Source organism: Pteropus vampyrus, unplaced genomic scaffold (assembly GCF_000151845.1).
Source record: "Pteropus vampyrus isolate Shadow unplaced genomic scaffold, Pvam_2.0 Scaffold57, whole genome shotgun sequence".
In the NCBI taxonomy this organism is placed as follows: Eukaryota; Metazoa; Chordata; class Mammalia; order Chiroptera; family Pteropodidae; genus Pteropus; species Pteropus vampyrus.
In genome coordinates, this window is record NW_011888838.1 from 7219201 (window position 1) to 7231664 (window position 12464).

The following is a 12464-nucleotide window of genomic DNA, read 5'->3' on the forward strand; positions in this document are numbered from 1 at the left end:
ATCTATAGTTATATATATTTTTCTTCAACATTATTTATTGCAAGGTTTCTCAACCCTGGCAGTATTGACATTTTTGGATAAATAGTTCTTGGGGGGTGGGGAGCGGCGGGAGTTGCTATCCTGTGCATCACAGGATGTTTAGAAGAATCCCTGGCCTATACATACTAGATACCAGTGGCACCCCATACAAGCACAATCATGATAACTAAAAATGCCACCATGGGGCATGATCCCCTGTGGGTCAAAATTATTCCTGTTTGAGAACTATTGTTTTAGAATTATGTGTTCATGCAATAGTCCTGTACATCTAGTCCCATTAGAATACGAGCTTCTTTAGGCAGAAATAATATCTAATCTTTTTCATATCCCTATTGCCTAGCATAGCACTAGCACATAGTATGTACCTAATAAATACTGGTGGCAAGAATATATGCTATTTAGGTAATGAGATTATCCTTTGGTTGCATGCTTAGTTAAGTTTATGAATCAACCCACATTCCGAGCTGGTGAATAGCACACTTTCTTCTAACTTTTAAGATAAATGTATTCTGTACTAATTTTGTAACTATCAAATGTATTCTCTAAATACATGGTGGAGTACTCTGCTATAAGGGAAGAGAAATACTAGGCCTAGAGTCAGTATTTTAAAAATATGAGTAAAGATATTATATGAGCCTTTGGTAATTTCATCGATATATACTCCAATCCTATAATTGCCTGTGATTCTATAACCTGAGATTAATAGCATCAAGAATATTTTATTTAGTGTAGAGTAACAACTTTCTGCCTCTAGCTGAAAAATACCAACATACAAATTACTTTTGTATAATCTTTAGAAAACTTTTGTGAGAGTATATTATAGATTTCTTTAATCAGAACATTAAGAAGTGAATATTTTTTGCCTCTTCTTAAACGATTGTAGCACTCACTTCTACTACACATCTGCCATGGACACCCATACATCCACTCCAAAATTATTCCAACTTTGTGATTCTTTAGTCTTAAATGTGCCTCAGAGATAAGATAAAGCACCATGAGCTATGCACAGATCAATCAGACTTTATACTGACCCTATAACATCACACAAAGTAAGCCTAAATGATCTAGTGTTAACGTTTTACATTCAAGTAAAGCAATTTATTAAATATATTAAACTTACAACTGTTCAGAAAGTTGTCTGTTTCTGTCTTGTTGATTTCTGAAATACACAGAAATGGTGAACAGGGTCAGCACATCAGAACTGCATAATGTCTCTGACTATTTCAAGTACTAAAAGTTGCTTAATTCCGTTTTAAGATAGTATCTCTAGGTTGTAAAAAAAAAAAAAGCAATACAGTTAATTTTTCATAGAAACAGTATGTTCACTGTCTTGGGGAAAAGGGTGTTGCGAAGAGGGTTTCCTAAACTTTAGTGTAGATAATGTACCTTTAAAAGTCCTTTTTTATTGCTTTTTGAAGAGTCCAACATTTTCATTTTGCCCTAGGCCCCATAAATTATGTAGTTGGTCCTGACTAGTAAAGGCTCCCTTTCAAAGCAAGTCAGATAGCTGATCAGCAAGTTAGGCCCCTGGTTAAGTCTACCAGCTTTGATGGTAGCACTTTGTATATCTCCTTGTCCCCAGTTTTCTAGTTTCTAGTGCTGCCATATCCTATATTGTTTCCATTAGCCACACCTGCCTACTAAGGTCTTGAAATGCAGCTCATCTAATTTGAAAAGTGCTGTAAATATATACGTTAGATTTCAAAGCTTTAATATAAAAAAATATAAAATATCTCATAAATAATTTTTATATTGACTACTTGTTGAAATAATAATACTTTCACTTTTTTAATAACTACTAGAAAGTTTAAGATTATACTTTTGGCCTGCATAGTATTTCTATAAACTAGCATTTTTCTATAGCATATGACTTAGCTCTTAACTCTTAACCAGATTTTCATTTCTACCAAGGAACTCCTATGTTTCTTACTTTCTAGTAATGAGGATCTATCACTGCACATTTTGTCCCTGCCCTGAAAAAAAAAAAAAACTCAGATTTTTATATTAGTTGTAAAATATACCAAAAATATCATATTTTTTATTAGTAAACTATCTAAAGGAAGAAGCTATGACAAGGTATATCAACGTTTGAAGCAAATATGTGGATGGCATGAAACTTTTCACACATCACACTCTCAGAGCATATAATATATAGAATACAAGCAACAAGAAAAAGAAGAGGAATAAATATACAAAGCCACTTTCAGCATTAATCATTGGATTCTATAGCTAAAGTGTAAGACCCAGTATAGAAAAAGAATTCAGGCCCAGGAGTTAATAACAGACTTGCATGGAAAGCATAAGTTTCGAGTAGTATTCAAAATTAAAATACTTTGTTAGACCAGTATTGTCCCAAAGAAATGTTTTGTCCATGGCAAGATCACATAACTAAAAGACATCCAAAAAACTTTTTAAAAATCATTGCCAAAGATCAAACTTAACATGGAGCTATTCTATGTAAGAGATTAAACTAAATAAACTTACTTTTTATTTCAATTGATTCAGGATATAGGTTAGGGGGTCCTACAGCATCTTGAAGCTTTTCATGTAGAACACGTTGAATATTTTTATTTATGGTTTCAGGATCTTCAGTGGAGCGAAATCTAAAAATCAGCAGCATATGAGCTAACACTCCATTTTCCTCTTTACTGTGGACCAAAAAGAAAAAAACAAAAATGTGATTTTCAAAGATATAGTTTGAATATGATTTATGGTAATACCATATCTTTTTCTTTATCATTCATTTGAAACACACACACACAAAAAAAAAAATCCATAAAGGTAATTTTAAAATATCCAATTTGTTTCCTTCTATATTTCTGTCATTTACCACATGTAGAACTCCCAATTCAGCCTCCCCGATAGTAAGCAAGTATGCTCATGGTCTCTGTCACCACCAAAAGGTCTAGATAAGTACATGGTTATTAACATAAAAGGATATTTCTCTTGTCGACCACTCAAAATTATCAAATATAATGTATACTGAATATGAAATCAGCTCAGCTAAATTCTCAGTGGCTTAACTCCAATCATTTCTCCTAAGCAACTTTCAGGCTCTCATAAACGACTCCTAATTCTAAGAATAGTAGGAAGCTTGACCAAAATGTTTGACTTCATGTGATTATATTTTCAAGATAGAGCATTAATTAGACTTAGTATTACTTGGATGAGTCACTACCTTGGATTCATCCTTGACTGTTCTTTTCTCACCATCTGTCAGCTACTCCGCACCCTGTTTTTCACCTGCAATCAGTTCCCAAGCAATCTTATTCCTCTTTCTAAACTGCATTTACTCCTACTCACTTAAATGTAAATGAAAATAGAAATTGGAATCTTATTTTTAGAGGTCAGCTTTGTTTATCCATTATAAATTTTATTATCCATCTTCTCTGATACAGAGTTTCTACTTTTAGCAATTTAATCTTCAAACTTGCTCTTGTGCATATGTTCATTGTAATTTGTTTTTAAATTAGAAAAATATGTAACAATCTAAGTATCCATCAAAAAGGCATTGGCTAAATCAACCCTGACACATACCTGTAGTGAAATTCTATACAGCCAGCTAAAGAATGAAATAAATGTATATGCAGTCATTGAAAAGATATGCAGAATAAATTGTTAAGAAGATGTGTTATTTCTGAGAGTGGAATTACTGGAGAGGGATCTTTCACTTTCTATTTTATGTAATACCTTGTTATTGAGATTTATGTTTTTGTATTGCTTTTGTAATCTGAAGAAACAAATAGTACTTTAAAGAAATTATTGTTATATATTGTTATATATTGTTATATATCTCATTCTCTTTCACTGTTACTCTGTACATCAATTTTTTCTTCTTTTTATTCAACTATTGCTATACTATCTGACTAATAGAAACAAAAACAAATAAAACAGTTTCTCTACCCTAGCTATTCAATTTATCTCTCACTTTCTTATCAAGAAAACCTTCCTAAAAAGATAAATTATATTCTGCCTCATATTTACTTCATGGAGCTCTACTTCATCCTCTTCCATTCCACTGAGTCTCTTTTCTACACTGAAAGACTTCCTCATTGACATGTCCAGTGGATTCTTTCCAATCGTACTACTTGGTCTCTCATGAGTATTTGTCAATGCTGACTGCTCTCTTCTTGAAACTTTTTGTCTTTCATCAGTTTCCTTTTCTCCTGCTCCTTCCCTGTCAATTTTCTAGGTTTCAATTTTTTCTCACCTCGTTAAATGTTGTTGTTTTTCAAGCTTTCCTCACCAATTTTTTTGTCTTGTATTAACCTTTTTCTGAGAAATTCCATTTATAGCCATACTTTCCAAACCTTGAGTTAATGATGAACAAATGTATATCTTCAGCTTAGTTCCCTCTACCTCCCCCAAGTCAGACTCATATTTCAGGCTCATATGGTCCCCTAATATATCAGTTCAACATCTTTAACACTGACTTCGTCTTTCTAACACACTTGTACTACTTCCTATTGTAGTAACAGGAGAAAAAATAATGAGTAGCAAGATTACTAGGTTAAAGGGGTAAAATGGAAAGTGGTTTGGGAGATAAAATTGGTAGAACTTAATTACACATAAAACATAAGGGCTCAAAAAAAGGAAGGAGTGTATGATAACTTCCAGGTTTCTCATTAGTGTGATTGGGTTTTTCTTGAGTTCAAGAATTTTCTGTGGAAATTCCATGAGAAGATGTGCCTGGGAAGGCATATAGTTCTAAAAACCAGGAAAACAATTTAGACTGGAAATAGAAACTTGGATTTCAATAGCATATGAAGCCATGTGGGTGGGTGAAGTCTCCTTTAGAGAGTGAAAATTTAAGGATGGAGAAATAGATACAAATCAAAGAAAGAACAATATTTCAAACACCAGAAAGTACAGAATTTTCAGAAGAAAGTGGTCAAAGTAACATTTAAAATATGTCAGTGAATAGACAAAGAAGTAATTTTTGGAAATTTAGTCATTGAAATAATATTGGAAATAGCTCTTATCCTATTTTTTGAAAAATACAATTAATTTGTATTCATGCAATATATTCATTTTCTCACATAGTATTTTGCTTAAAATATGATGCTCAGAACTCCTATTTATTAATGGCTGGTGATCAGAAGTGAGAGTTTCTTAAATATTTGGAGTAGAAAGGGTAAAATTAAAGAAAATTAATAAGAACTAATCAGTAAATACAAATCTCATCTACTACAGTATTTGCTATTAAACCAGAGGATGTGGCTTAGATCCCTATTTATGCTAATTAGAACTCCTCTCCCCCCAAAAAAAATTCTATAACATAGCCACCAATAATATGTCCCTCTCAATCATCTTGCAAATGCTATCTTTTGGATTTAGAGAATAAGCAAAGTACATTGTAAACCATGACTTACATAGAACAGGTGCCAAATAAATATCTGTTGAATTCAATTACATCATATCATAATACTTCAAACTTCAAACAAAAAAGTATCTATTACTGGCCAAGTTAACAACTTTAGCTTTAAATTGTATTCTAAATTTACAATTTAGCTTTAAATTGTAGTCATCATTATAGATCTACATACCTGAATCTGATAATGTGAGACTTGACGAATTCTTCCCTCAATGGAGACTTATAAAATGCATTTTTCACCTGTTCCAAAATATTCAAATTATGTCAGCAAGAACAATTTTCTGAAACTCTGCAAGTTAATTTGAAGCTTAAAAACATTTTATAAATTAAAAAAAAAAAAAAAAAAAACACAGCGACCAATATTTCACAATGTGCTGAACTTGAGGAATCTTTTTTGGCATTCTACTCTGTGATTTCCACTGAACTCTGCCTTGGAAGTTATAGAAACCCAGGAACCATAGTAGAGGGGCAGCGGGGGCGGGGGGGGGACAAAGAGTGACATATATTGTGCTACACTCAGAAAAGGACCAAAGAGAATTAATATTGATTTTTGAAAAATAAGTGCTTACACTCTGAGATACAGACAAAGGGAGACAAAGAAAATGAAATAATTCTGTCAAGTGATAGTTGGGTCATTGAAATGAGTGCATAACAGTGTCACGTGGCTCCCAAAGCTATAAAAAATTTTCTCATATCCTGGCATATTCTGAACCCAATTCAGCACTCAAAATGCTCTTTGGAAAGATCATGCAATCTGGGATACTCAGCCTAACACACTTCCTATGAGGTTTACTCTAATAAGGTGAAAGAATGCATTTTGTGGAGATATTTTTTACTACTATAAATAAGAATTCTAGCCAACTTAAAATTTTTAATTAAGAGTCAAAGTAAACATTGTCGAGTGTTTTTTGTTTTCTGTGTGTAGAGATTTACCAAACGTAGTTACTACAAGCTGGTGATTGGCAAACAATGAGCCTTTTCATTCTTTCTTACATTTCATTGAGTCTTTGTGACCAAGGACAGTTACTTTCATTATGAGACAAATCAGCACAGTACAAATGAGTCCTCTAATGACAGCATTCACTTGGAAATTATTATTGAATGATTTTGTTAGTTAAATAATTTCAAAATTATTATTAATTATGAAGAGTATTAAAGAGTCCTGTCTATATTCCTATATGTTTCAGTCAGTCCAAATCTCATAAAATTTATTTTAGTGAATGGCACAAAGAACAAGAAAAATAGTTGCATCTTTTCTTGACCTTTTTAGTTCCATTTAATTCCCTTTATTTTACATATGTATTTAGCCTTAAAGGAGAACTTATTCCGATATTTTCCTGGTTGTGTACAAGTACAAAGAAAAGTTATCACCCAAGCCCTTGCTCTTTTGGCCTTTATTGGTTGTTTTTCCACTTTTCAAAATATTTGATTCATCCTTCAGGATGAATATTGATGCCTTAAGGATAGAATGAGAATCCATGGATTTTCTATATACTTATGTACCAAGTATTTGTCCAAGATTAGATATTTTTAAATACTAAAATACTATTCAAGTATGTGTCTAAATAGTTTTAATCTTATGGTCTTTTGCCCAAGGTCTCTTCTTTAGGAAGTCTAAGATACCACAACCCTCACATTCTCAGAATTTTTGAATTCTGCTGATTAAGATTATAGGCCTAGCTAAGGAAGGGAGAACAGAAAGAACATAAAGGAATGGCCAAGGTCACTTGGTTCAGTTCTGCAAGACATGCTCTCTCAAGTCATGTATTGTCAGTTTTGTTTTATATCTCTTAGGTAGCCTCTTCTCCTTTTGTGAAGATAAGCAAGATCAGTTGAATAGATGTTTTAGAAGGTAGGGTACTAAAACTTTTGGTTAAAAAGTGATAGCAATATGGAGGGGAAAAAATGCTTACCATTGATTCAATTTTCTGGCTCATTTCTGTGAAATTTTTAGAAGCCTCTCTTCCAAAGTCACCATATAATTCGTCACTTGAAAATGATAGTGTGCTGTAGTAATTATAGGTCTTCCTTTGATCTACAAAGAAAGAGATAAAAACACATCATCATACTTTTTATCAGTCGTGTGTAAAGTATCATCATTTTCCCATTTGGTGGTTGCTGGAAAGACTGAGACAGGAAAGAATGTCCCTAGCCAGGTTACTATCTTCATCATCCTGCCCTGAGCTTCATGATTATCTCAGAAAGAAAGACAACAACAATTCATCATCATGAGTTTTAGAGTGTAAAAGCCATAACAAATGCTTGGTGTTCCTGTGGGCTAATTAGTCATGTGTTATCCATTTCTGAATAAGCCACAAAAGGCAGCAAGTCACGCCATCTGAGCGTACTCACAGGGATAGATTCAGAAGCTTCCCAAGAGTAAATTTTATATTCCAAAAGTAGATTTCTTCCAGTTCAGTAAACTACACATCAATTCTGGCCAAACGGACTCTCGTGTAAAAAAAATTTATTTTGGCTAAAGAATGAAGTTTAAGGTAGGGCTTAAAATGCTAGGAGTTTAGTATATAGTTTAGGAGACTAGAGCCCCCACCTGGCACAACTTTCCAGGAACACTACTTAGTTTCACCTGGCTCCCTTGTCACTCTATTTCCATCCAATGGCCACAGGACTTGGTCTGTCTGCTTCCTTATCCATTGTCTCCACTTTTGCACTTGGTTTAAGCAGCCATGTTTTTGGCCTGCAGAAGAACCAATGAAGCAAAGCTTTTTGTCTACCCTCCTTCACATGAAGCAAACACAGAGCTCTCAAAAGATTCATTCAACAAATATTAATGCCAACTACACTTTCTGTGAGAGACTCTGTGCTGAATGTTAGGGATACAATGGTGATCAAAACTATTGTGTATTTTTATTATAGGAAAATGGAGCATGCCTTACCAAATCTCAATCTCTATCCTTTTCTCTCTTGCTTCTAATTATTTCCCTTTTTTACTTAAATTACAGAGGGAAAGGAAATGAACATAGGGCACCTGTGTCCCAGGCATATTCACATATTTCATTTTATTTACAATAACCCACATAGAAAGGCAGTATTATCCACATTTATCAGATAAGGGCTACAGTCTCAGAAATTTAAATAAATTGCCTAACCCTAATATGACATAGCCAGAAAAGACGGAACTGGGCTTCAAGCCAAAGTCTAACTCCCAAAGCATAAATTTTGCTTACATGCTGCTTTTAGGGGTGGGAGGAAAAAAACCAAACCTACTCATTGAAGCTGTAAGAGAAATCTCTTGTTATACACAAGTATAACAAGAATAAAAATAATAAAAATAATAAAATTTACGGGTAGTTTTTTATTTTTTATTTTTGCAAGAATATGCAAAAATAAAAAATAAAAAACTACCCGTAAATTTCAAAAGAACATCCTGTCTGTCCAGAGTATTTGGTGAGACAGAGAGAGAAGCCACTGGTCATAGTCTGATAAGGCCTGGAGTGATGCATAAAGGAGTCGGATGGCAGGCTGGAGATACTGAAAGGTCAAGGTATCCTAAGCATTAGCCACCCAAGTGAGGGCCTGGGAGGTTTTACCTTCCTCTCTCCTTCTTACCTCCTTCCCCTGAATGGCCAATGTGACTTGAAATGCAGGCAGGTCCCTGGCAATATATACAATTTTCAAATAAAATTTTTAATTTATTGAAACCTTTACCTTAGGTCTACAGCTGGCCCATGATTCTGCATTTCTAACAAGCTCCCAGGTGATGCTGATGCTGCTGGCATCTAATCACATGTTGAATACTAAGTTTCTAAAGAGGAGGAGAATACTCTTCTATATCCTTAGACCTATTTGGATTTTTTAAAATCAAATCATTTTTAATATTGAATCATTTGAAATTGCCATTTGTATAGTTCAAAAATGGTCAAATGCTTCATATGTTTCAACCAAATGAAAGACTTATCTGTAGCCAATATTTTACTTTACTCAATAAACTCAAGCAGGTCATTAAGTGTCAAAACATATTTCCAGTTGCCAGAATTATATAGCATGTGTAGTTCTTGAAAAGTATCATTGAGAGTATCAGCAGATAAGAAAAATAGGGATGAATATGAGTTTGCTGATAATTTCTAACAGGTTTGTGATTCTATAACCTACAATGATGTTGCTCATAATAGATTCACTTCCTGTCATTCAAATCACAGAGGGGACAGAAATGTAGCTCCAAAGACCACTGGACAAAAATCTCACATAAAATTCTATGCCATCTTGAGCATTATGCCAAAACAATGTTTCTCTAGATCTAATCACTTCCATCTTTACCTATCTGTTTCTGTAACAGATTTGTTTGGTTTAGTTTGGTTATCTAGGTGTGTCACTTCCTAAATGGCACATATGCTATATCCAGTCTGTTTTTAGTTTACATCCCCAAACAGAGGGCAGGTTACAAATATGACAATAACACATAACACAACAACTGTTGTTTATTCAGGTGTGTCATGTGGGTAGTGGAAGCTGTGCGTTCCATATTACTCAGTGGATCATCCAAATATTAGGATCCAGTAACAAATTACTGGAAAAATCTTGCCAGGTTTTTATTGTATGAATATGAATAAGATTTGTAAGTCTTATAAATACTTGGCTTGGAAAGAGGCAAAGAAGTATAAGAAACGTTTTCTGTCATGAAGGTAACGAGACTCCTAGCATTATTAGGAATTCCTTATGAAGTCAGACAAGCCAAAGTATGCCCCAAGAAAATGTCACAACTATGACTCACTCATTTTTTATTAACTATTCAATAAACATTAATTAAGTTTCTAATATTTGCCAGGATCATCTTAAGTTCTATAAATACAAAAGTGAATAAAACATAGTCCTAGGCATCCATGGAGAAGAATAATGATGCTTACAACACCATGGGACTCAATATATTTATAACAGAACTGTAGAATTGTAAAGTTATTTTAGATATTCTTTTTTTATTAAAAACATGTCCCAGAGAAATTACCAAAATGCAGATACTCCAAATTCAAAGACCTGCATATAGGCAAATTCTACCAAAAGAAAAAACAAAATGCTTTACATTTAATGTTTTTTTCTTTAAACTGCTCAGAAATTATCTACCTTGTTTGGAAAATTAAGACTGAATTTGTGTCTCCTGGCAGAAGAAGATCACCAATTTACAGATCACCATTTCTCTTTACAGGAAAGCAACTTCTGCAAATTCCCAATTAAATTAGAATCAAGTAATTAGCTTCTTTGTTTTCAGAGTCTTGAACATCAAAGCATTATCTAGTCACTAAGGGAGATAGTAAACCAATAGGTCATAGTGGAGTCAACTAATTAAAATCTGAGCAGAGTAGAAGGAAACTTCAGAAAGTTTGTTGTACTCTGGAAAAACAGTTCTGAAGTACCCTGGGGACCTTACTAATAACAGCAGTGTTCATGTTTCATCTAGCAGTGAGGCACCCGATTACTGCAGAGTGAACTTCTTTATAAGTAACCTTCTCAGTATATCCTATCCTCTTTAATCAATTTTAATATATCCCATGAGATTTGAAATAACAGAAATAGCCATTTATTCAAAAATATATCTCTGAGCATTTTTCCAACCTACTAGCACAAAATAGAGCCTACTTATTCTCTGTGATCCCTGATTGTGTAATTAATGTATTAGACTGTCAGGATTTCAATGAGTTGGAATTCTTTTCAATCAAGGTGATTGCCCTAAGGCCCCAAACAACTCTAGGACACTGGACTCTACCTCTGCTATGGTTTTCTTCTAATTAACACTTGATTATTGCTCATCAATGAATTTGAAACCTGAAATGCTATTCCCAGCAGGAAGTATTGCTTCATCAGAGATAGAAAAAAGAATTCTCCTTGGCTTGTGAAGATTAAACCTGAGACAAGGCAGCTAAAGAGTTCTTTGTACCAGCTATGCAAATGAATTGTAGTAATGAATGAATGATCCTGAGGCTAATCAAAACAGGAATGTATATGAGGAAATATTCAGAGTAAATCACATGATGCCAGGGCAGCCCATACTTACTGTATCTCACATAATGAACAATGAGTCCAATGCACACTGCCAGGACAATCAGGAATACAAAGGTGATGAGTCCAAGGATCCATGGCTTCAAACAATTTCTCCTCCTGGCCCTCATCACAGAAGACCTGAGAAAGAAAGCAAATAGACGGACTATATCACAGTGTATACTGCATCCACTCCTTAAGTAAAACAGATATTTCTGGGAGAATTCAGAACACTCAGTTAGATGGTAGAATACCATTTTTGTTGAGAACACACCCCAGTCCCAGGCTGCTGAAACCAATCTGGCTCTAGCTACCTGAACTTTCGCCAAGTAATTTGACTTCTCTGTGCCTTAGTTTCCTTGTCCATAAAATGAAGATAATAATGGTAGTACCTATCTCATAAGATTGTTGTAAAGATTAAATGAATTATTGTGTGTAAAGTGCCTACAACAGTGCCTAGCATGTAGAAAGCGCTATATGTTAGCTAGGATTTATTGAGCCGGCTATGTGTAAGACACTGATTTAGGCATTGTAGCAGCTATGAAAATGTTTAAAGCCTGTTTCTACCATTCTAGAATCTTAAAAGGCCTATTAAATGTGTTACAGTTTGAACTAGACCAGGTTCCAGATAAAGTTTTTAATTCAATCTCTTTCTATATTTCTGGTTTATTTCCAAACAAGCTTTGAGGATATATATAAGAGATAATGAGAGGTCTCTTCTAAAGAACCTGAATGTTTGAGCCAACATTTACCTCTAAACTTCAGTGATGCTGCAGGAAATCCCTTCTTCATGAGATTCCCCCAACCTCTCCCATTTGTTCTGCCTTCAAAACACGTTACTGAAAAATGTTGGTCAACCTGTTTTTGTTTGATTAGTAAAGTTAGTGTTTCCTTGTGTTATAATAATTGCTAAGCAAACTCAAAAGCTAGAGAAAACAATAAGTCAGAGTTGGCTAAAGAATTTGAATATGATATATTTATCATACTGGTAGAATCAGTGGCATGTATTCATACTTCCAAAGCACTGTCTGATATGTGGGAACCAGGGGTACAGTGTGTT

General features: G+C 34.0%; 1 protein-coding gene across 1 annotated transcript in view; it reads right to left on the reverse strand.

The window, feature by feature from the left end:
• Positions 1 to 12464, reverse strand: part of LOC105292468 (transmembrane protease serine 11E-like) — a 42220-nt gene that overhangs the window by 10093 nt on the left and 19663 nt on the right. Inside the window, exons 2-6 of the mRNA XM_011360684.1 lie at positions 11421 to 11545; positions 7327 to 7448; positions 5586 to 5653; positions 2524 to 2687; positions 1160 to 1198 (exon numbers count right to left, since the gene is read on the reverse strand). Of these exons, the coding sequence (XP_011358986.1) occupies positions 1160 to 1198; positions 2524 to 2687; positions 5586 to 5653; positions 7327 to 7448; positions 11421 to 11545 (518 nt within the window). The remainder of the gene's footprint in view (positions 1 to 1159; positions 1199 to 2523; positions 2688 to 5585; positions 5654 to 7326; positions 7449 to 11420; positions 11546 to 12464) is intronic.